Source organism: Manacus candei, unplaced genomic scaffold (genome assembly GCF_025592945.1).
Source record: "Manacus candei isolate 608988 ecotype Guabito, Panama unplaced genomic scaffold, ASM2559294v1 h1tg000005l, whole genome shotgun sequence".
Taxonomy (NCBI): Eukaryota; Metazoa; Chordata; class Aves; order Passeriformes; family Pipridae; genus Manacus; species Manacus candei.
In genome coordinates, this window is record NW_026138053.1 from 9329970 (window position 1) to 9353016 (window position 23047).

At 48.7% G+C, this 23047-nt stretch overlaps 1 protein-coding gene across 2 annotated transcripts; it reads left to right on the forward strand.

Moving 5' to 3' along the window:
* The first annotated feature begins 90 nt into the window (after nucleotides 1–90).
* Nucleotides 91–21333, forward strand: PGM1 (phosphoglucomutase 1). Of its 2 annotated transcripts, none has more exons than XM_051798214.1 (11): nucleotides 91–371; nucleotides 11024–11186; nucleotides 11423–11569; nucleotides 12592–12717; nucleotides 13547–13737; nucleotides 14110–14264; nucleotides 14701–14816; nucleotides 18057–18192; nucleotides 19673–19856; nucleotides 20199–20333; nucleotides 21090–21333. In XM_051798214.1, the coding sequence occupies exons 1-11, from the start codon at nucleotides 126–128 to the stop codon at nucleotides 21177–21179; spliced, it is 1689 nt and encodes a 562-aa protein (XP_051654174.1). In that variant the 5' UTR covers nucleotides 91–125; the 3' UTR covers nucleotides 21180–21333. The 2 variants fall into 2 exon arrangements, with proteins under 2 accessions (XP_051654174.1, XP_051654164.1); XM_051798204.1 differs by lacking the exon at nucleotides 91–371 and adding an exon at nucleotides 7986–8633.
* Nucleotides 21334–23047: the final 1714 nt, after the last annotated feature.

Here is a 23047-nt window from a genome sequence, read left to right on the forward strand (position 1 = left end):
CTCCGCTGGGTGCCCGGGCGGCCGCGCGGGTGGTGCCTTTAAGGGGCGGTCTCGGGGCGGTGCTGGCGGCGGGGCCGGTCCGGCCCGGTGCCCCCCTGGCTCCCGGAACTCTCCCGGCGCCGGCCATGGTGCGGATCGAGACCGTGAAGACCAAGCCCTACGGCGACCAGAAGCCGGGCACCAGCGGGCTGCGCAAGCGGGTCACGGTGTTCCAGAGCAATGCCCACTACACCGAGAACTTCATCCAGAGCATCCTGGCCACGGTGCCGCCCGCAGAGCGCCAGGAAGCCACGCTCGTGGTGGGGGGCGACGGCCGCTTCTACATGAGGGACGCCATCCAGCTCATCGTCCGCATCGCCGCCGCCAACGGGGTAAGGATCCGGGATCCGGGATCCCGGAAATCGCTGGCGCTTTGCGTGTCCGCGGCGTGGAAGTAACTCGGTGAGTGACAGATGAGCTGACGAGGCTGCCGTGGGCACAGCTCGCGGTGCAGGCAGGAGAACCCCCCCGGCAGCCTTTCCCCCCTTGCGGGACGTGCGGGAGCGAGCGGACATCGGCCAGGGAGGAGGCAAACACCACTTTCCTCATATTCCTTCTTCCTTCGGGCCGCCGGGGGGTTTTCCAGCTGAAACACAAACCAGTGCACAGCGTGCAGGTGGTGAGGTTTGGGAGGGGAGCGGCGTTCCCTTCCACGACACTGGGATGTGTCTCCGTGCTGGGGTTTCATCCCTGTTGCTTCATCTTGGTCCTGTCACTTGGGCAGCCCGAGGGAAGCCCAGCGGGGACCGGGATGTTGGCAGGGAGAGCTGCACTGGAGTTTGTAAAGGGAGGCTTTTTCCTGCATTTGTGTTTTCCAAATGAAAAATATCCCCTTCTCTTGGGACACCAACATCAGCAGCAAACATTCTTCTTCATGGACCACGAAGGAGGGAGTGGGCTAAGGATGTTTGGTGCTCTGGGTTGGACATAGGGTAAAACCTTAGAGTTCCCTATTTCAGCTTCCCAGTGCCTCAATGACCTTAAAGATCTGAGTAGTTAAGAAAAGAATTAGCAATTTGAGATCTGCCTTCTTAGGGCACAAAAAACCCCAAATAACTGGTTTATTGGGGGGGGGGTGTTAAGCTATGTAGAAATTTGCTTTTTCATGATGTGTGGTTCCCTATTCCAGCATCCCTGAGCAGCACCAGCCTTGCTCTGTGCACCTCTGGAAGTGATGGATAGTGCAGCCTTCCCTGGTGGAAAAGCAGCAGACACTGGTGTATTTATCTGTTCTAGGAAGGGGTTGTAGTTGGAACATGCAGCTTTCATGCCTGACAGCACACACAGACAGGATCCCTATGGATCACTGTGAATAAGCAGAATGGGAAACTTGTTCCCTGGGATAAAGTGTTTGTGCAGGTTTCTGGATGTGCACTCGGGGCCTGGCGGGATGTGGCAGCTTTCCAAGCACTGAGTTCTCCATCATCTGCACTTCAGCTCCATCCCAGGAGTAAGGAAAGGCCTGGAGGTAGAGCCATGCTGGGTGTGAGGAGGTGTTCTGGGAGGGTGTGCAGGCACTCACGTACGTGCAGAGCTGAGCTCGCTGCCAGAGCTGCAGCGGGTCCCAAGGGGTGCCCTTGCCAACAGCAGTTTGTCTTGGAGCATTTTGTCCACATGAATTCAAAGTGCTGGGAGAGAATTTGCTCAAAAGGCAGGGAAAATGGGAGGTGGAGGAAGAACACATGTGGAAGAATATGTGGGTTAATAAAGGGACAGCAGGTAAAGCCTGAATAAGTAACCAGAGGAGGTACAGAGGGGTGATCTACAGAGTAAAGAGCTACTGAAAACTTGATGTACAGTTATTGGCTACATTTGGTATAAGGCAGTGCAAGTATTGCCAAATTTAAGAAGGGCAAAATCTCAAGAAATGAGGTGACTAAAAATAGTAGTTTTTACTAAAATTTTAATACATCTTTTTTGTGCTTACCTTCCTGTTTTGGAATGGCTAAGGGATGGTTGCTTTGTGGTTTTTCCCTGTAATTGTAAATATTAGTTCCTAGTGGTTACCACAGTGTAGTTAAGGAAGAATCTATGAAAATCCTGTTTCTTCATAGTAAATGTGAAGTAACTAGAAGTTACCAGCCCTTCAAAGAGAAGGGTGGACAACTGCTGTTAACTGGTAAGAAAGTGTCCAATAGAACAGGGAACAGCACATGGAGACTCATTCCTGGAGCCTTTGGTTTTGTCTGAGTGCTGGGGCTCTTGGAGATCACCTGATTCCAGCACCAGGACTCAAGGAAGGATTCAGTGTGAGAAATGCTGAGAAATACAGAGAAAACGAGTGCTGGAAAACTGCATTTCTGGTCCTAGGGATTAAGAGGTGATTGGATGAATACTTTAAAACCATGTGGTCTTAAGACCTGGCTGAATGATCCTCTGGAAACACAGGACAGACCTGAGGGCCACAGTTAGTTAGTTTGTTAGTTTTACAAGTAAAAAGAAAGGATGCTAAACTGAGTTTTAGTTTTGTCTCTAACTGGAGTGGTTAATATGTAACTAAGTAGTTATATTTTACTGGCAATTCAGTTTGGAGTTGTAGAATTAAGGAATGTTTATCTTGTTTTTAAGTTTGCATTTATATAAGTAAACTGCAACAGAGGTTGTTGGGTTTGGCATCCAGGGTTGCCTCCCTGCTTTGTTTTGGTCTGTGTGCCAGGTTCCCTGGATGTGATTCCCACATAGTGAGTCTGACTCTTAATTACATGAATAAAAGCTTGAAAACTCCTGTTGGAGCATTACATGTCAGTAGAATGGCAGTGCAACAGCTTTATTTCAAAAACAACCAGAAATGACAGAACTGAAGCTGTAAATCCAGATCTGATCATATAACCAGCACCAGGCTGATTCACTGACATTGTCACCTGCTATTCCACAAATTTACTGTGCCCTTGGTTCCTTCTTAACTAAACAGTTTTCCAAGAGCTGCAAAGTAGCTGGAAGGTGTTTTGAATGCCAGGCAGTGCTTTGCATGCTAAATACTGCCTGGCTTTGTTTTACAGCTGCAGGACACAGGGATTTTATTAGAAATGCTGCTCTCTACCCTAGGAAGTTTGGTTTCCTGGCTTGGCTGCTCTTTACCTTTTTCCCCACTCAGTTATCCAGGAAAAACAAGTGTTTAAATGCTCTTTACTTGCCACTGCTCTACTTTTGGAGCTCCCTTTGTGTTGTTCTACCATAGCCTCCAGATCAGTTCCCACTGAGATCTTTCCTTCAAGTTAGAGCTCGTGGTGTTAAAAATATCAAAATAAAGTGATCATACAGAAAGTTATTCCAAAAAGCAATCCCTGTGTACCAGAACTAGAAGCAGTGATGCTGGATCCTACAAGCTGGTAAGAAAAGCCTCAATTTCTGGGCTTTCTAATGTTCCTGTTTTTCTCAGAAGCAGAAGGGGAAACTGAGGTGTGATATGTGAAGTAAGGAAATAAATACAAACTGCAGATATTTCCTGGCTGCAGATGATGGTGGATTTTAGGAGGCAGCCAATGCTGCAGCAGCTCTTACAGGTTACAGGCTGCTGTTACAGCAGCTTAGCCTCTTTCTGCCTGTAAAGTTAATTGGCTTATGCCAGTTTATAGTGGAAGGTGATTAAGGCAGTGTCAGGTTGTCCAGTTTCAGTGCCTCTTTGGAATTTTAAACTCTACACTAATGAAACTCCAGCTCAGAGACAGAGCTAAGGTGCTTTGCAGTTAATCTCTGCAAATCCAGCAGGCAGAGTTGAAATTCATCCTACAGGGATTTAGCTGTAATCTCTGGGACAATGACTCTGTATAACCAGACACCTCAGCTGTGGTTGGGCTGGCAGGGCAGCAGGATGGAGCCTAAAGCCTTCTCTTGGTCAAGGCAAAGTTTGGGATGGGAATTGGGCTGGAGAGCTGCTCTCCATGTGTGTGATGCCAAGGCCAAGCTCATCGGGATCTAGGACTGCACTGTGGGGGGTCCTGCCCACCCTGTCATGGGTCTGAGTTAGCCAATATATGGATTAATGTTCCGAATGATGAGCTGGAACATATTTTAGGAATAAACATAAATAACATAAATATCAGTAAAAAGTGCGAAGAATGCAGAAGTCCTAAGAAATGTAATGTGTACATACTATATATTCATAGCACAAGATGCAGAGTAACACACTAAGCAGCAGATCTGATGAGCAGAGGACAAAGACTGGCGGCAGGATCATCCAGTTATCCAGAAAAACATCATTTCTAGATTTTAAGGTCAGGCTGCGTAAATGAAACCCAAGAAATAAAGTCTCACCAGGAACTTAAGTCCTGACCTGGGGCACCACCCTCAGAGAGGATCCAGTGTGGTTGGGGGAGACACCAACAGAAATGGCCTGACGTCATTCTGGGGGGAAGGAGTTTCTCCCTGTGAGGGTGGTGAGGCCCTGGCACAGGTTGCCCAGAGAACCTGTGGCTGCCCCATCCCTGGAAGTGTCCAAAGCCAGGTTGGATGCAACTTGGGATAATGTCCCTGTCCATTGGAGGGGTTGGAATGAGATGAGCTTTAATGTCCCTTCCAACCCAAACCATTCTGGGATTCTATGAGGAGGGACAGGTGGGGCCAGTGAGGAGGGAATGACCTGAGCCAAGGGATGGGGAAGCACAGAGAGGCTGCAGGGAACATCATTCTCTGGCCTGGTGGGGACAGGGCAAGAATTATAAGGTCAAATGTTGAGAGGCATTTTGGAAGCTTAAGGCTAAGGAAAGGAGTGTGTTGCCTTGGGAAGGTCAAATAATCTCTGCCTGGGAAAACCTTTAAGGAGAATGGTTTGTGCAGGGTCATCCCTGCCTAAGGGGATTTTTTTGGGGTTCAGGTTTTCAAGAGGATTCGGGGATAGGTGCTGTCAATCAGTAGGCTGGGGCCAGAAATCCTGGAGCATTCCTGGGTCTGCTTGAGGCAAACCAGCTGGAATCCCTGCCCTTTCCCTGGTGCAGGGGCAGGACACTGGAGATAATATGCAGCTTTGGGTGTACTTTGAAGGGCTGACCGTTGAACACAAAGTTTCTCAGTCCTGGTCACTACTGTGGACTTCCCTGGACAAACCTGGACATGGGGGTTTCATTCCCAGCCCTGCTGGGCCCCTTCTGTGCCACCCAGTTTGTCTGCTCATTTTAACTGGGATGCAGTGCAGGAACAGAACAGTGTCTCTTAATTCTGGAGTGATTCATGTGGATGTGCTGTGGAGATGGTGCCAGATAGTTTTTTGCCTCTCCATAATCTCTGCAGCAACTTCCAAACTTGGCTTTTTTATTAACTCTTGATAGAGACAAAGTGCAGTGTGGTTGGAGCAGCACTCCTTGTATGATTAACAGGCTTGCAGTCTGTTTATTTGAGTTGGGCTCCAGTTGTCCTGGCATTGCCAAATGTCACAGCAGTGGCTGCCTGGACCAGAGTTGTCCTCTGGCACAGAGTACCAGGTTTTGGCAGCTGGTCAATGGGGTTTTTCAGGGCTCTTGGCACCCTCTTATGGCCAAAGTGCATGGACAGTGCAGGGAACTGTGCTTTTCAGAGGGCAGGAGTCAGGGGAATGGGATTCTGTCCTAAAGGAAAGTCACCAAATAAGTGTGAAGTGATTTTACTCTATTTGCTGCCTGGGATTTTGTGCTCTGTGTCTTTTGAACTAAGCACAGAAAAAGGGTGTAAGGAGATGATGCCTGTCAGCAGCTAGTTGTTGTCAGAAATTCCTGCAAAGCTGGAAAAGAAGGATTACAGCTGAACACAGCCCCACAGAGGGTACCTGGGCTTTATCTGCCCTCTGAGTGGAGCAGTTAGTTATTTATTTTCACTCAGTTCTTGTGTGTCTGAAGTGCAGGTCAGGAAAAGGACCCAAGCTAACAAATGTCCTGGCCTGCAGTGGGAGGGGGAGATGCCCTCACCAATCCCTGAATTCCATCAGGAACAAGAGACCCAGGAAACATGCCCACAAGGAAAAGCCCAGGGGATTGGGGTTGTTTGCTGTAGCAGAAAGGACACTCAGAGTCTATAGCCAAAGGATTTCAAGTGTGTGAGGAGTTGTCAGGAAGAGGATTATGATTTGTTTGCTGTGTCAGCTCAGGAGGACTTAAACCACTGCAAGGAAGATGTCCAGCAGATTGTAGGGAAACAATTCCAGCTGCAAGGCTGGTGATGCACTGGCATTACCTGGAGAAAAAGATTTCAAGAACAAGTTATATCAACTTTTGGGGTGTATTTGATCCAGTTCTGGGGAGGGAACTGATGACCTGCTGAATTCCTGAATTCCTTTCCAGCTGTGAGTGATCTGTAACGATCACAGTCATCCCAGCAAAGCCTCCCAGATCATGGATTTAATGACCCTGTCTCAGTCCAAAGGTGCTCAGCATCAACCTTTGGTGACCTTTTCCACCTCTGAATCCTCTGGCAGCCTGTGATGCCCAACCCCTGACCAGTCCTGCTTGGCCAGTTAGTGGTAATTTAGATTATCCCAGCAGTGATGCAGATGTTTCAGGAAAGCCCTGGGAGCAAGTGAGCACCCCAAACCCAGGGTTGTTGTTATGCTGTTCTTGTCCCTAAGCTTTCTATGCACTATTTTATATTTCATTTGACAGAATGTGTTTTTCCTTTATGTACACAAACATTTCACTAATGGCCAACACCCTCCTCTCCAGCTTAATCTAATTTGATTCCTCTGTCCAGTCCACATGTACTTTATTGCGCACACAAATTCCAACCTTCCATAGGCCTTTTCCCTGCCAGTAATTCCACATGCAGTCACAGGAGCTGGGAGGTGGCCCGTGCCTCCTCCTGTCACTTAATGCCACGACATTTCACAGGGCACCAAGTTTATCTTGAGAATAAGAAGCGAAAGAGCTCGCTTAGGCCTTTTGCTGCCAGGTGTAATTTTGGGAGCTGGATTGTGGTTTCTGTGCCACTAGAGGGAAACCTGTGCCTAGGAATTAAGGGAGTCTCAGGATGGATAAAACACAACCCAGTTGTTTCTGTATCCCAGGAAATCTCGTTGTAGGTGTAAAAGATGTGTCAGCTCATACAAATTATGCAACTGGATTTTAATGTACTGATGCATAAAACAGGATCTGGGGGCCATGGGTTAGTGGGGCCTGGGTGACTGGTTGGACTCACTGATCTCAGAGGGCTTTTCCAACCTCTATGATTCTATGATCCCTTTACCTGTTGGAAGAAAATATATCAATGGCTGGAGCAATGACAGACTCGGCACCTCAGGAAAGTCTCCGAGCACCTTTGTGAATTCTCCCTGTTCAGCTGAGTACACACCTCCTGTCCCCTGCAGTCATAAGGGACAGATGGAGTTGTTACAAAGTGTCTGTGCTTTAACTGCTCCAGTAACATCCATACATTGTTTCCAGCAGCTCAGACGGAGGGCTCTGAGTGTTACTGAAGCAGTTTGGAGGAAAGTCTGATTTAGAATCATAGTGTAGTTCGGGTTGGGAGGGATCTTAAAGCCCACCTTATCCCACCCCTGCCATGGGCAGGGACACCTCCCACTAGACCAGGGTGCTCCTTTCCCATCCAGCCTGGCCTTGGACACTTCCAGGGGTGGGGAGTTTAGAAGTTTCTTGGTGTCTGAGTCTCTCCTGGACATGTTTAAGCTGCTCCCAAATGAGTATCTTTGCTGGATGCAGTTTTCCAAAACATTTGATGTTTTTTTGTGGTTTTAATCTCGCTGACATTTGCTGGGGGTGTTCAATTGAACCTATTGCTTCTGTAACTTTTCAGCTTCTCTGGGTTTTCCCCACTGTTCCTGGTGGATAACATCCCGGTGTTTGAAGAGGGAGAAGTTGGGTTGTCAGGGCAGGAGCTGCGTGAGCAAACGGGAGGTAACGGATCCGCTCCCTTCCATTTTAAGAGTGACCTTTAACTCACCAGACTTTGCTAAATAACTCCAGCAGGATCCCTCTGGAACGTTGCCTCCCAGGGACCCAGCCTGCTGGCCTGGCCTGGCACTGCCCTGTGGATCTGCTGGGCTGGCAAAAACACCCGAGCGGGAGCTGAGCTGCTCCCGCCTCCCTGTTGTCCCTTTCCTGAGGGAGAACCACATGGATTGACACTGCTGGGCTCGGGAATGGCCAGGAGCTGTGCCTGTGGGAACCAGCAGATGGTAAAGAAGACAGAAACCCTTTCCTAGCAGCGTGGAATTGTGTGTTCTCCGGGACGTTGATCCTCCCCAGCAAGTGCGGGAAAGCGTCTTCAGTTACAGAAACCAGCGGCAGCTCAAGGTTCAAGGGGCTATTTTTGGGTGTCCAGCGGCTTCCCTGAACTCCTGTCTAATAGGTGGGCCAAGGCTGGGGACTAATTTTGGCATATTTTGCTTTTTAAATGCATTTGTATGAAAAAAGAACATGGAAGACGCTCCTCTGCCCGTGCTAACTGTGCCAACAGCCCCTTACAATGACCAGAAACCGGGAACCAGCGGATTACGGAAGAAGACCTTTTATTTTGAATCCAAGACGAACTATTTGCAGAACTTCTTCCAGAGTATCTTTTTTTCCATAGACCTGAGAGACCGCCAGGGATCTTCTCTGGTCGTTGGAGGTGATGGGAGGTACCTCAATAAGTCTGCAGTGGAACTGATTGTCCAAATGGCTGCTGCCAATGGGGTTGGTAAACGTTAAATCCCTAAATTCCTGTCAGTGTGTGGCTGATAAATGCAGGAAACCTTAATAAATTAGTCACTCTGAGATTTAATTTCCCCAAAGGCTTTATTCAACTTTAGGAGTTAAGTTTTTAATGGAAAACCAGTTTGGTAGTAGTATTGAAATGACTGATTTCACTCTAAGTGATGCAGTTGGGTAGAGAATACACCTGGAGAATGGAAAATAAATACTGCTTGGTGTTTGTGTGTTCTTGGTTTGGGGTTTGACAGCCCCAGGCTGCTGGCACTTGGATTTTGTAGCCTTTCCATGAGAATATAACCCCCTGATATTGTTCAGAAATGAAGTTACAAGGAGAGCCACCAGAGTGGCAAAGGAAAAGGTAAAACATGGTTGTTTCTTTCTCACCATATATAAGTTGTGATAAATACTCCAGGAGCCTTTGAAAATTGAGATCAGGGTGAGGAAGTGAGTGGCAACCTTTATGTGGATCTCAGTTGTGCTGGAATTCTGTGTTTTGGAAGCAGGACAGGCTTGTCTGTTTGTGGTGGATCATGATTTATGCACTGCAAGGCTCTTGGGCTTTGGGGTTTTATATCTGTTTTCTTTTGCTTTTTAAGAAGAAAAGGCTCTGCTGTCTGTCCTGGATCTCTTGTTATTCCGAGAGACCTGAATCTTGGGAATTTTAGGTGTTCTTTATTTCCTGTGTGCATCTTAGTGGGCTCTCAGTAAAACCAGGGTGGAAATGTTGTCTGGATTGCTCTGAGGGGCTGTAACCCAAAATTGCTGCACCAAGTGGGTCTGTTTTGAGAATTCCATGAAAGGTGTTTCTCCAGTCTTAGGTTTTTCTCAGAAGAAATTCCAGAGAATCCAAAAGGATTAAGTGTAAATTTTTCAGCACATTGTTGCCATGAGCAACCTTTTCCAGTGGTTACCACAATGGATTGAGCATTGGATGGGTGGGGAATGACAGCTGAAAACCTCTGGAAGCCAAGGAGGGCCCTAAATCAGAGAGCAGCTCGTATGGAGACAAGTGTTTCTTTCTTTCCTTCCTCACTGTGGGGAGGAAAAGCTGCAGTTCAGGTGTGTGGGGAGGACCAGGAGCTCTCCTGTCTGGTGTGGGAGGGAAAATCCCTTGTTTTGCCAGTCCTCTGCAGCATCCCTTGAGCTGCTGCAGAGCACGGGGGTGCTGCAGAATGTGACCCTCAAAGGGAAACTGGGGAACAAGAGGTGAAGTTTTGCAGAGGAGCTTCCTGGAGGTCCTATGAATTTTTGGGGAAACTGGAGGAGCAAAATTTGGAGGCTGGAATAAAGCACAGGACAAGGTGTGCTGGTGACTAAAGAACAGATCACGCAGTGCTGGCTTTGGCTGAGAATGGGGAAAAGCAAACCCTGTGTAGGTTGGGCCACTTCAAATGAAAACCCAGGAGGGCTCCACCATGAGCTGCTGTCCCATGAGCTCCCCCCATGCGCAGGGCCTCACCTTGGGGTCCTAAACTGCTGTTTCATATTTATGCTCATTATTTGCTGGAGGTGCAGATCTTTGAGCAGCTGGTCTCTGACAGCTGTACTATGCACTAACTGATGGGCAGGAGGCTGGGGCTTAGCACCTGACAGTGCCAGGGGCCCGGAATCACACTCATCCCGTGCCCTTGGCCCAGCTCCCACCGCAGGCCTGCAGTCGGGAACACTCCTCCTGATCCCTGCTTTATCTTGTGTTTGAATGGAATCCCTCCTCTTTTCTCTTTCGATTCTCTCTCTGATCTCAGCTGATACAGAGTCTGGTGTGTTTTTAAATCTCTGTCACCTCATTTGGGGGCTGTGTTGAGGAGTGTGTTCTGTCAGGGAAATTCATCCTCTGCTTTATTGCGTGGACTCCAGCAACTGGATTCTGATTGTATTGCTCAGCACATTGCTCTGGATGCAGTCTCAGTGAGCTTACTGAATTTATGGGAAGGAGGTGTGTTACTCACTGGAAGAACCTGCAGCTGGTCCCATGGGAGCAGCCATGATGTCCAATTTTTGTGCTGTTTTGGCTTCTCTCCGTCCCATTGTGTGTTTGGAAACCGAGGCCACAGCCAGAGGGGTTGGTTGGTTTTTGGTGTTGTTTAGAGACAACTAAACAACATAAAAACAGGGACAACTGGAGAGCTCAGCCCTCCAGTGCACCATGTCCAGCTGAGCTGCAGCATTCCTGAAGGAAAACGCTCCAAAGGCACAACAGCGTGGGGTTGGATGCACCAGGGAGAGCTTGGAGGCCTCCCAGGAACAAGGGTGCCTCTGCCATCCATGCACCTCAGGGCTCTGGTTTACCTGTTGCTGGCGTTTGGAGTTTGGTGGATTTGGCATTTGGGATTTGGGCCTCACAGGAGTTTGTTTTGCTGTTCCATCCCCAGATCGGGCGCTTGGTCATCGGGCAGAACGGGATCCTGTCCACCCCGGCCGTGTCCTGCATCATCCGGAAGATCAAGGCCATTGGGGGCATCATTCTGACAGCCAGCCACAACCCTGGGGGGCCCAGCGGGGACTTTGGCATCAAATTCAACATTGCCAATGGAGGTGAGGGCCCTTGGCCCCTGATTTGCTTAATTTGTTTGGTTGTTTCTCATGTTGACCCCAAGGAACCCAATTTCTGCTTTAATATCACAGAGACCCAGTGCCCTGAGCAGTAGGTTTCCCTAAACAGAGCAAACCTGGATGCTCAAACTCTGGGATTCCCAGCCCTGGGTCTTTCCTGAACTCCTGAAGTACATCCCTCTTTTACCATCTTCCCCCTTGGCCATTTTCTCTCCCAGGTCCTGCTCCTGAAGCCATCACGGATAAAATTTTCCAAATCAGCAAGAAAATTGAGGAGTATGCCATCTGCCCAGATCTCCAGGTGGATTTGAGCACCATTGGGAAGCAGCAGTTTGACTTGGAGAACAAATTTAAACCCTTTACAGGTAAACAAGTGTTCTTCCTTTTGGAAAGGACGAGGAAATTTGGTTTGTCTGAGGACAGACATGGCCATTCTGATCCCTCCTTCTCATCCACTGGATAATCCAAGAAAGACATTGCTCCTGCATCCTGATATTTATTTATTTTTCTGGTTTGCCCTGCATCTTACCTTGTGTAGATCAGTTTCTGTCCTACAAAAGTTTCCACTTCAGTGGGAAAATCTCAATCCATCAAACTTCTCTAAAATCAAAGGCTGTTTTGTCTGCAAAGCAAACTTGTACTTGAAAACAGACACCTCTGCAGTTACAGTGCATTTTTTCAATTAAAAATATAGTGTTTACTCTTGTAACTGGTTTTTTCCATGATTTCACAATTAAAAGCTCTCCCCATGAGTGGGAAAACTGTTATATTTCATATGTGATTTCTGTCAGTCAGCAGTGAAATATGAAAATGCATTAAAAAAAGACTTTGGAAAAAACACTGCAAGTATTTTTTTACCATCTCCTGGTGACTTGTCCTGATTAAAAAATAAATTAAAAGATGATAAAAGTTGGTGTTTCTCTCAGTCCCCATTTATGTAGTGGGATTTTTATATTAATGGGGTTTTTATATTGCCTGTTGGCTGCAAAGGTGCAGCTTTTTTGAACTATTAAGTTCACAATTTCCATTGACTTTGGTGGAATTAAAGATCTGATTTTATATATATATATTCCCCTTTTCCCTTAATCCCTCTCTCCAGGCAAGAGAAGTGGGACTGAGTCTCTTGGGAGTCATAGCTGGGAACAGAATTTTCCCTAAGGATTTTGTTGGTCCATTTGTCTGTGACCTGATTAGCAGTGAGAACCTGTAATTTAATTCTTAATTTGACACCATTATTCCCATCTTTATCAGCTGATCCTGTGGGATGTGGAAGGCTTTGTGCTGAGCCCTGACCATGTGCTCTGAGGATGCTCAGCACAGCAACAAGGACTTTGTAACAAAGATTTCAGACTCTGAGAGTTGCTCTCTGCTCCCTTTTCTTTTCCAGTGGAAATTGTGGACTCTGTGGAAGCTTATGCCAACATGCTGAGGAATATCTTTGACTTCAGTGCACTAAAGGAGCTGCTTTCAGGGAAAAACCACCTCAAGATTCGCATCGATGCCATGCATGGAGGTACCCTGGGTGGGCTTGGGGCATTTTAGGGAGCTGGGTGTCCCAGGGGCTTTCCCACCTCCTTCAAAGAGAGAGATTTTACTGGAATTTATATCCATCACTTGTAAGTTTGATTTTTGTTTTGTAGCATCCTGGATTTTTCTTCTTGCAAGCAAACTTTTATGCCTTACGTTATTTTCTTTTGTCAAATATTGTATTTTGGGGGTTGGAATGAGATGATAACTTTGAGATCCCTTCCAACACAAACCATTCTAGGGTTCTGTGAAATGTTTGGGCTTGGGAATTGCCCCGGGGCAGAGGTATTGGTGGAGTTTGGGGAGTGCTGGAGGGCTCACATGTGTTAGTCAGCACTTGAGAGACAGAGGACGAAGCTGTGATCAAAGCTGCCCTGACTTCACATCAGTCAGTGTCCCATGGGGGTCACAGCAATTAGGCAAAGATGTGCCCATAGAGGTTTGAGTACAAAAATGAGACCATTAGACTGATTTATATAATTTAATATATCGGCCAGACTTGTGAGTCCCTTTCACAGATGTCATTGGGAGCACCCTGGCTTTCTTGGCACCTTGTTCCTCTTGTCTCAAGATCTATGGAGCTCCTGTGCTTCAGTACCATAAACCACATGAACTGACCATCCTGTGGGAGCTCCTGTGCTTTAGGACCCCAGTCCACACAAGCTGACCATCCTATGGGAGCTCCTGTGCTTTAGGACCCCAGCCCACACAAACTGACCCAGCCTGAGCAGCCCAGGGGTGGGTGGTGACGTGGCTGGTGCAAAGCTGACCAAGGGCAGAGACAACTTGTTTCTCTCCATGTTTTGCTGTGACAGTTGTGGGCCCTTACGTGAAAAAGATCCTGTGTGAGGAGCTGGGAGCCCCAGCAAACTCAGCTGTGAACTGCACCCCACTGGAGGACTTTGGGGGCCACCACCCTGACCCCAATTTAACCTACGCTGCCGACCTGGTCCAGACCATGAAGACGGGAGAGTATGACTTTGGAGCTGCCTTTGATGGAGATGGGGTAAATGAGCTGATTTCTGGTCACTTTTTGGCCTTCTAATCAGCTGTGGGAGACTGATGCTCAGCTGATTTTAAGCAGAGGACGAAGGCAAAGCTCTTTTCTCTCCCTCTGTAGTCTTGAATGGAAGTGAACCACTTGCTGCATTTTGTCACCTGGGCAATAGTTGGCTACTGTGTCAATAAAGAAACCCAAACTGCATTTAAATAACTTTAAAGGCTGTGAAAAACCAGCAGGAAGGTGAAACACTATCCAGGTGTTTCAAAGCTCTGCTTTTATTCCAGTGCAGTCAGAAAATCCCTGGGAGCTGTTGGGTTTATGAGCAGCTCTTGTGCTGAGCAGGGAGCAGAGCTGTTCCCCTCTTGTCCTCCTCAGGATCGCAACATGATCCTGGGAAAACACGGCTTCTTCGTGAACCCCTCCGACTCGGTGGCCGTCATCGCTGCCAACATTCTCTGCATCCCGTACTTCCAGCAGACTGGAGTCCGTGGATTTGCCCGGAGCATGCCCACCAGCGGGGCCCTCGACAGGTACCAGCTGTTCAGGTGGGAGGGGGGAGGGAGGAGGGATCCCTGTCCCTTTCTTGGGATTGAACACATCTCTGTAGTAGGGAGCAGAGCTGGGCTGCGCTCTTGGCTCTTTCTCTTCTCTACAGATAAGTCCAAACAAATGACCCTCCCACCCTTTTTTTTTTTCCTTAAATTTTGTAGTGCTAATTTGTTAAATGTTTGGAGATTCATAACTTAAAGTTGCTTTAGAAGAGCTGTGTGTTTGTATCTGTTCTTTAAATGCACATCCCACCCATTTTCCAAATGTTACACTGGGATAAAATAGAGGATAAACCCCGAAAGCAGTGGCATTCCCTGCCTGCAGTGTCACCCCAAGGGAGAGGCTGATACTGCAGCATCTCACATGGGAGCACCAGGAATCCAGCTGGGATGTGACTTGGCCTTCTTACCTTTGCAGGGTGGCCCAGGCTACAAAGATCGCTCTGTATGAGACTCCAACAGGCTGGAAGTTCTTTGGAAACCTGATGGATGCAAACAAACTGTCTCTGTGTGGAGAGGAAAGTTTTGGAACTGGTAAGTCAGCAATTCCTGGGATCACCCAGGATGGTGTTAGTTCCTCCTGTTAGTTCTTTATTCTTTATAGCTTGGGATTTCTCTTTCATCTGTAGTTGTTAATGCTTCTAAAATAATAAAATACAAAAAAAGGCTTGGAAGAATCAGTGTGGAAAAAACCAGTGCTGAAAGTTTTGTGAGGCAGGAGCCAGTTCTCCCTCAGTCCTTCAGGAAGGCACGTGGAGATATGCAGGAAGTTTGAGGGCCTCTTTACTAGTCCGGTCATTGAGTCTGTGGGGATTAAGTGCAATGTTAAATGTATTTTTCAACTCTTGGTGGCCAGGAAAGCCTTCTAAATGTTTTCATTTCTGGAAAGAAATATGGTTTGGAGCATGGAGTTTTATTAGGGAAGGTTTCAGGTCACTATTAAATCTCTGAGCTTAATAGGGCCCTCATTTTCCTGTTCTGAAAACAAGGTATGATTTATAAAGTTTAAATTAACACTTGCCTTTGAACAGTCTAAGCAAGTTATTGGGTTACTGAGAAACAAAGTGAACATCACAAGGAATTTCTAAGGGTGTGCACGTGACACACAACTGTTATTTGTGCAGGGAAGTTGAAGGGAGCAGGTTTTGCTCCCCATTGGAGCAGCATGTGCAGGACACTCAGAATTCCTGGGAGACCTCAGCAGTTTCTGAGCTCTCCCATGGCATCTACCACATGGTGTTAACATCCTGACTGTGGAAAAGGCACCTAATTCCTGCACAAAGGCTGAGTTTTACCTGGTCTGAATTCTCTTGAGATCTTGTTTTCCCTGTTCTCTAAGGACCTCTGGTGGGATATGCAAGGCACAGGGTCTTGAGGGAATTTAGGGTGGATGATTTCACCCTCAAACCTTGTGTGTTTTTCATTTCACCACCTTTTAACCTGTGCATGGGTGCCTTAAATCCCCAAATGCCTGAGGTGAAGTGCTTTGTAGAGCTGGGGTGCACAGCTTGACAGGAAAGGATTCCCCCAGCTTCCCTGTGCCTGAGGAAGGGGATCCCAGGCTCTGGGTGAAAGCAGGGGGCTGTGGGGCTGAGCAGTCCTCAGTGGCAATATTTTTGCAATCATATGCTATTCTGATACACTGGATTTGGCCTCAGGTTGGAAGGAAAGGGGAACTTCAGGAAATGTGGTATCTCTGTAAAGAAATATTGAAGGAAATTGTGAGTAAAGATTTTGGAGTGCTTGAGTGATTTCAGCATGTGCTGAGTTTATATCCTGGACCTTGGCTAATGAGAGGGCACTGGTGCTTCAGGAAATAAATCAAACCAAAAACCAGCAAATGCTTTTCCACCTTCCTGGAGCTGCTGATGGGATATGGTCTGGGATGAGCAGCTCTCTAAAACTGTTGTATGAACAACAAGCTCCCAGTTTCTCTCCATCCCCCAGCAGGGAAGTGACTCCATCCCATATAAAAGTGACTGATTCCATTTGCAGCAGGGGCTGAGGGAGAGGTTTGGGATTTTGGCCAGACAGCATCAAATCCAAGTGGCTGGGGGCTCCAGCAGTTTGGGGGACAGAAAGGGCCTGGGAGTGCTGGGCTCCCCCCACAGTGCAAAGGGTGTTTGTCCACCTGGCAAATGCACTTAGGAATGAAAAAGGAATGAAAAGGGGTGAGGAAGGTTGGCTGATAGGAAGTTAATGAGGAGTTGTTTGGAGCTGGACATAATGTGAGTGTTGAAGGGGAGAGAGGTGAAGGAGCAGCCAAATAGATCCAGTAAAAATTGAAACAAACTGTGACCTGGTGGGACTGGAGTCCAGGAGCAATTAGAGTAATGCAACATGACAGAATTCCTGCTTGCTTCCTTGGGTATTTTATTCCAGCCATAAGCTGATACATCACATGGGACTGGTGTTTATTTAGCATTCCTCTCCATCACCTCTGCCCAGCTCTCTCCTCCCTCAGGGACCATGGGGATAATTTATCGCTGCGTCCACAATAGTGGGATTTGTGCAAAGCTCCACCTAACCCATGCCCTGCCCCCAGCCCTTTCCCAGAGGATCCCCACTCTGGCACTCCTGGAGAGGGTGACATGGCAGCTCTGGAGTGCTCTCTGCATTAACTCCTTGGGATTCATTAATACCTGTTTGGATGTTTTCCAGAGTGGAAAGGCGAGAACTTTGCAGCTGTGGAGCATACCATGAGCTGACGAGGCAGGAGCCCTGAGGGTGGGTTGGGGGTGTTCTGGGCCATTTGATCCCATTTCATTTGGGTGCTCAGGGTGCTGTGTAAGGTCTAGCCCCTCTCGGATTTCCTGTGTGTTCCCAGCCCCCTGCTGTGCTCCCAGGGCAAGGCTGGGCTGGGCTCCGGTGGCTTCCTGCTCTCTGTGCAGTGCCAGCTTTGGTGGAATCAGGAATGAGAGGCAACAGGCACAAACAGGCACAGGAACTTCCACCTGGACATGAGGGAGAACTTTTTCCCTGTGTGGTGACCAAGCACTGAACAGGTTGTCCAGAGAAGGTGCAGAGTCTCCCTTACTGGAGATAGTGAAAAACCTGGATGCAACCCTGTGCCATGTGCTCTGGGGTGACCCTGCTGGAGCAGGGAGGTCAAACCAGATGACCCACCGTGGTCCCATCCAACCTGAACTGTCCTGTGATTCTGTGAATCCTCCTCTATCCAAAAGAGGGTTTTTCCAGCCTCTCCGTGCCTGGTGTGTGGGAGCTCTCCTGGTCTCCACAGGTGGATGGAGTCTCTCCTTGCCCTGCTGTTTTCCAGCCCCATGGCCAGTGCTCTCTGACCTGCTACTCCTCTCCCCGTTCTGGGCTAATTCCAGAGTTGCTGGGGTTTGGTTCCCCAGGAGGGCTGACATTTGTCCTGGTGCTGGGCCAGGATTTGTGCTGATCCCAGTGTGCTGCTTGGCAGACAGAACGTGGCAGCTGCTCAGGAGCTTGATGTTCTTCCTGAGCTGCTCCTCTGCATTTGCCTTTTTTTTTATTTGATGACCTTTTTACTGTGCATTCCCCGTTCCTTCCTTGGGAACGGAGTTGAGGATCTGTGAACAATGAGAGTGTGTGTGTTGAAAGGGGCCGAATGTTTTACTTGGGCTGTAGCTGAAAGCAGATGATATCCTGCCCCGTTCTAATGATGCAGCCCGGATGGAGCTGTGGGAATGCCTTCCATTTGGGAGCCTGTAGTGCTGCCAGATGGATGCAGGAGAGGAGGCAAGGTAGGTGAAAGGAGTGGGAGCTGTGTTTGTGCTGTTCCCTCCACAGGCTCCGACCACATCCGGGAGAAGGACGGGCTGTGGGCTGTGCTGGCCTGGCTGTCCATCCTGGCCACCCGCAAGCAGAGCGTGGAGGACATCATGAAGGACCACTGGCAGAAGTACGGCAGGAACTACTTCACCAGGTGGGAAAAGTGCTTCCAACACCTCACACTTTCTTCTGTCCCGTGTCCAACCCTCCAGGTCAGAGCCAAAGCACTGATGGCACTGGTGTGTCACCGTGGGGCTGCTCCTACCCTGGGGCACTTGCTGCTTCCCTCACAGTAATTTAAAACTCCCCGAGCAGTTTGTAACACACCTGGGTTACACGGAATGGGATTCACCAGAACCCTTCACCGTGTCCAGCTCAGGGTTGTTATTCTAGACATAAATCTGGTATTAAAGTCTGCCCAGGCTGTACATTTTATACATGCAAAGAATCTTTCTTTTTAATTATTTTTTTCCTTTCAAGTCTTTTTTGCCATCAGTTCAGTATGTTGGGCTCTTGAGAGCCCAAATCAGCAGTGAATTTGTGATACCTTCAGTGACAGCAGTATCTTTTGGAATGCCCAGCTCCCAGGCTGTTACTTACCTGGATGAGTTTCTGTCCAGTCCCAAAATACTCTAATTTAAGCTGCAGTACACATGGAAGATGGAAAGGGAAGGAGTGAGAAGTAGCCTGCACACAAGCAGAGGTGGGAATGTCACCTGGAGTGAAAGCATTAGGCAGAAATCTTTCAGCTTGGAAGACTTACATGAAAATTCCCTCTCAAATTGCCAAATGAAAGAATTTGCCTTTTTATTTTTTATTTCTTCCTTCTTTTTCTCCCCACACCACAAAGGCAGCACACACCTGAGGCATGGAGACCTGAGGGGAAATGCCAAAGTCTGGGTTAAAAAGGCAGCCTTTTAGCACTCGAGGTGTCTGCAGAGCACACTCAGTGCAGAGGTGGGCTGGCAAATAAAGTGGCACAAATCCCACTGGCACTCGGAATACAGAGTCTAGGATCCCTTATGTGCTCCAGCCACTCTCTGCTGTCTCTCAAAGCTGGCAGTGGGATGTTGTCCTGGTGCAGTCACAGTTGCAGGGGATGCAGACGAGGGTGTTCAGCTGTGTCCGTGAGGGGCCTGCTGAGATGCTGTCGGCAGAATTACAGCAAATTCCTGGCAGGAGTTGGAGCCTGGCCCTGGATCTGTAACACACCCAGCGTGAGACAGCACTTTGTGCTTCCATCTCCTGACACCAGCTGCTGCAGTGTATCCCAGGAGTCTGTGTTGGATGGAGCTGTAGTGCTGCACACAGACCCTCCTCTCTTTTCATAGAATTCCAGACTGGTTTGGGTTGGGAGAGACCATAAAGCTAATCTCATTCCACCCCCTGCCATGGGGGTCCACTATCCCAGGTTGCTCCAAGCCCCATCCAACCTGGCCTTGAACACTTCCAGGGATGGGGCAGCCACACCTTCTCTGGGCAACCTGTTCTGGTGCTTTTTCTTCCCGTGCTCCCCTGCAGTGTGGGAGCAGAGGACATCCTCAGGGCAGAAGGCAGAAGTCAAAAGGGGCATCCCAAACCACCAGTGCCCATTGCACCCTCCCCTCCCTGACCTGTGTTGGTGCCTGGTGCAGGTATGACTATGAGGAGGTGGATGCAGACGCAGCCAACAAAATGATGAAGGATTTGGAGGCGGTGATGTTCGACCGCTCCTTCGTGGGAAAGAAGCTGTCGTGTGGGGACAAGGCCTACACGGTGGAGAAGGCTGATAACTTTGAGTACAACGACCCTGTGGATGGAAGTGTCTCCAAAAACCAGGTGGGCACAGGAGTGTTTTCTTTGTGTCTATTTTTATGGAATAGCAGTGGGTTGGGAATGTTGTGTGTGGCGGCTCTTGTTTCCAGGCATGTGCTGAGGTAGGAACCTCCCAGCAGCAACATGCTTTGTGTTCAGGAGCTCTGGCAAGTTCTCCAGCGTGGGGTAGGGGGGACAGTAATCCCTGTGGGAATGGGGAGAGAATAACAAAAGAGCCTTCTGTGGCTCCCTGAAGAGGAGGAGCACAGGGATGGTGCAGATTGGGCAAAGCCACACTGGCTCTCATGGAAAATACCTTGGATACCCAAGAGCTGAGAGGCTCTTCCCTCTCTCCTCCCTGCCCAGGGCTTGCGGCTCATCTTCTCCGATGGCTCTCGGATCATCTTCCGGCTGAGCGGCACCGGCAGCGCGGGAGCCACCGTGCGGCTCTACATCGACAGCTACGAGAAGGATGCACAGAAGATCCATCAGGATCCACAGGTGGGTGTGGAATCCCAGCTGGATGCAGCTGTACTTAAGGTGGCACTGACCTGTTCTGTAGTGAGTTCAATATGTGTTCTTTACAGCTTAAAAACGCTGCTGTGTTCTTGTAGGCACGGGAGGAAAAGAATCCTCCTCTTATATTTAGGTTGAGGATGGATATCAGGAAAAGGTTCTTCCCCCAGAGGGTGGTCGGGCACTGAACAGGCTCCCCAGGGCAGTGGTCACAGCACCAAGGCTGACAGAGCTCAGGGAGCGTTTGGATGATACTCCCAGGGACAGGGGGGATTGCTGGGGTGTCTGTGCAGGGCCAGGAGTTGGACTGATGATCCTGATGGGTCCCTTCCAGCTCAGCCTATTCTGTGATTCTATATTCACCAGTAAACACTCTGTGAGCTCTTTGTGCACAGCTTGCTGTGCCACTATTGACAAATAGACTAAGAATCCCACATTCTGAGAGGAACAAACTGCACTCAGGATTTCCCTGTCCTCTGCCATCATGCAACAGAGTTTGGGATACGGCACAGCAAGGGTGGCAGCAGCAACACTGGAGCTGAGCTTGGGATTCCTCTCTGAGCACTGCATCCCTCTCACTGGTCCCACAGCTCATGTGAGCCCAAACTAGTCCTTTGGTCAGCAGAGCTGAGCTTTGGGTGTCCCGGGCTGAGCCCAGGTGCCCACAAGGGAAGGCTGGACGTGGCATGTGAGAGCTCCATGTGCTGCAGTAGTTCTGAGCCATCTCTCTCCTCCCTGCAGGTGATGTTGGCCCCTCTCATCTCCATTGCACTGAAGCTGTCCCAGCTCCACGAGCGGACCGGCCGCACCGGGCCCACCGTCATCACATAGAGTGGCACCGCCGCTGGATGCACACGGGGAAGGAGGTCAGCCCACCTCCCCTTGTCCCACCTGTCACTGAGAGAGGAATGTTCATTTTATCCTTGTAATTAAGAACACTGTTTTGCTGCTAAGGATAGACAATAATAAACCCCAGCCCTCAGCATCCCGTGTTCTGTTGCTGTGCTGCTTCTCTGTGTCCCCATGGGTTGTGTGTGGTGCTTGTTAGACAACTTTTGGGTCACCACACGGACTCTTGGCTTTTCCATAAACAAAAGCCACTAGGAATAACAAAAAGTCTACATTTTTCAATACTCAGAGTTTTTTTTCCTGTAGTGAAAACTTTCCTGGAAAAGAAGCACAAATACTTTTTGGTAATACACAGTCTTTTAATCAGCCATGGCTGTGTATTAAAGCTGAGTATTTTTCACTCAGGTGGATTTTCCCTTTTAAACACCAGTTATGAAAATGAATCTCCATTTGCCTTCTGTGTGAGAAACCCCCCAACAAACTCTCCATGCAGAAATGAGCATTGCAGGGTATTAAAGGGATGGGCCACAGTCACTGCTCAGGGCTCTTTTATTTGCCCACATCGCAGCTCCCGAATAGATGGTTTTGATGAGCTTGTTTGGTTGAATGTGGACAGTAAGAGCCTTGGAATAATCAGATTTGCAGGCATTAATGTGCAATGTCTTATCCAAGGGCACAGAGAGGGTCACTTTGGAGACAGGTGTAGCTGTTTGATGTTAGCTGTGTGAAAACAATGTAAAGCTGCAATTATTAAACACTCAGAGGGACCAGAGAATTTAGATTTGCACCAATGAGCATCTGATTTGATCATAAAGAACAACTGGAATTGCAAATAATGGAGTTTGTAAATTGTGTTAGTGCCCTAAACCTGCTCCATAAAATGATCTAGATCAGGGTTAGGGGTAAAGAGAAAAGAGGAGGTGTTAATAAAGGCTAAAAGCTGAGGTAGGACCCGGGAAAAACCTGTGCCTGAGGTTGGGAGAGCCGTGTTTTCCATGCCTGCCCAGCACTTCCCTTGGCAGGATGGTGTCCCGGAGGTTTCCCTACAGCCCAATGCAGAGCACTAAAGCAGAAAGCTGGATTAGTGGGGGGGAAACAATTTGGCTGCTCTAATTTGCCTTTTAAGCGTTGGGTGAACAAGTGACCCCAGAGTTTATGGTTGGCCTCTTAAAGCAGGTCAGTCCTGGGCTCCTCCTAATAGAACCATGAGCACTGCTCAGTCAAACTGGGCTAAAAGCTGCTCTCTGCTCATACTGGGGCTGGCTGCTGCTAACAGCTCTCTGGTGACACCAGCTCTCCTCTCCTGGGGCTCCTGACTTCTTTCAGCACCTTCAGGTGCTGAAAGGCAGAGCACCAGGGGAGGTTCAGGTTGGACATCAGGAGGAATTTCTTCATGGAAGGGGTGGTCAGGCACTGGAAGGGGCTGTCCAGGGCAGTGGTGGAGTGCCCATCCCTGGAGGGATTTAAAAGCCGTGTGGATGTGGCACTTGGGGACATGGGTTAGTGATGGCATTGGCAGTGCTGGGTTAATGGTTAGACCCCATGATCTTAGAGGGCTTTTCTAACCTTGGTGATTCTGTGATTCCATGGCTGCAGGCCAGAGATCTCTCCTGGGGTAGCCTGGGTGGATTTGCCTGTGGGGTCACTGAGCAGGATGTAGCTCTTGGCAGCTGCCCCAGTGCCAGCAGTCCCTGACCAGACAGAAAGGAAGGGACAGTGGCTGGTGGTTCAGGATAAACAGTGCAGCTTTGGGTACAGGAGACTTCTGAGCTTCAGTTAGTCCTGATTTTCTCAGGAAACCCACTTTTCCAGCAGATCCCTTCCCAGTCAGTGACTACAGGAGCGGGAGC

Excerpts from the sequence above, each read along its gene's own strand:
- PGM1 (XM_051798204.1), top strand. The coding sequence starts at position 8,376 with ATGGAAGACGCTCCTCTGCCCGTGCTAACTGTGCCAACAGCCCCTTAC. Across the intron at positions 8,634-11,023 it reads AAATGGCTGCTGCCAATGGG|ATCGGGCGCTTGGTCATCGG; the intron begins GTTGGTAAACGT and ends TTCCATCCCCAG. Across the intron at positions 14,817-18,056 it reads AGAGGAAAGTTTTGGAACTG|GCTCCGACCACATCCGGGAG; the intron begins GTAAGTCAGCAA and ends TTCCCTCCACAG.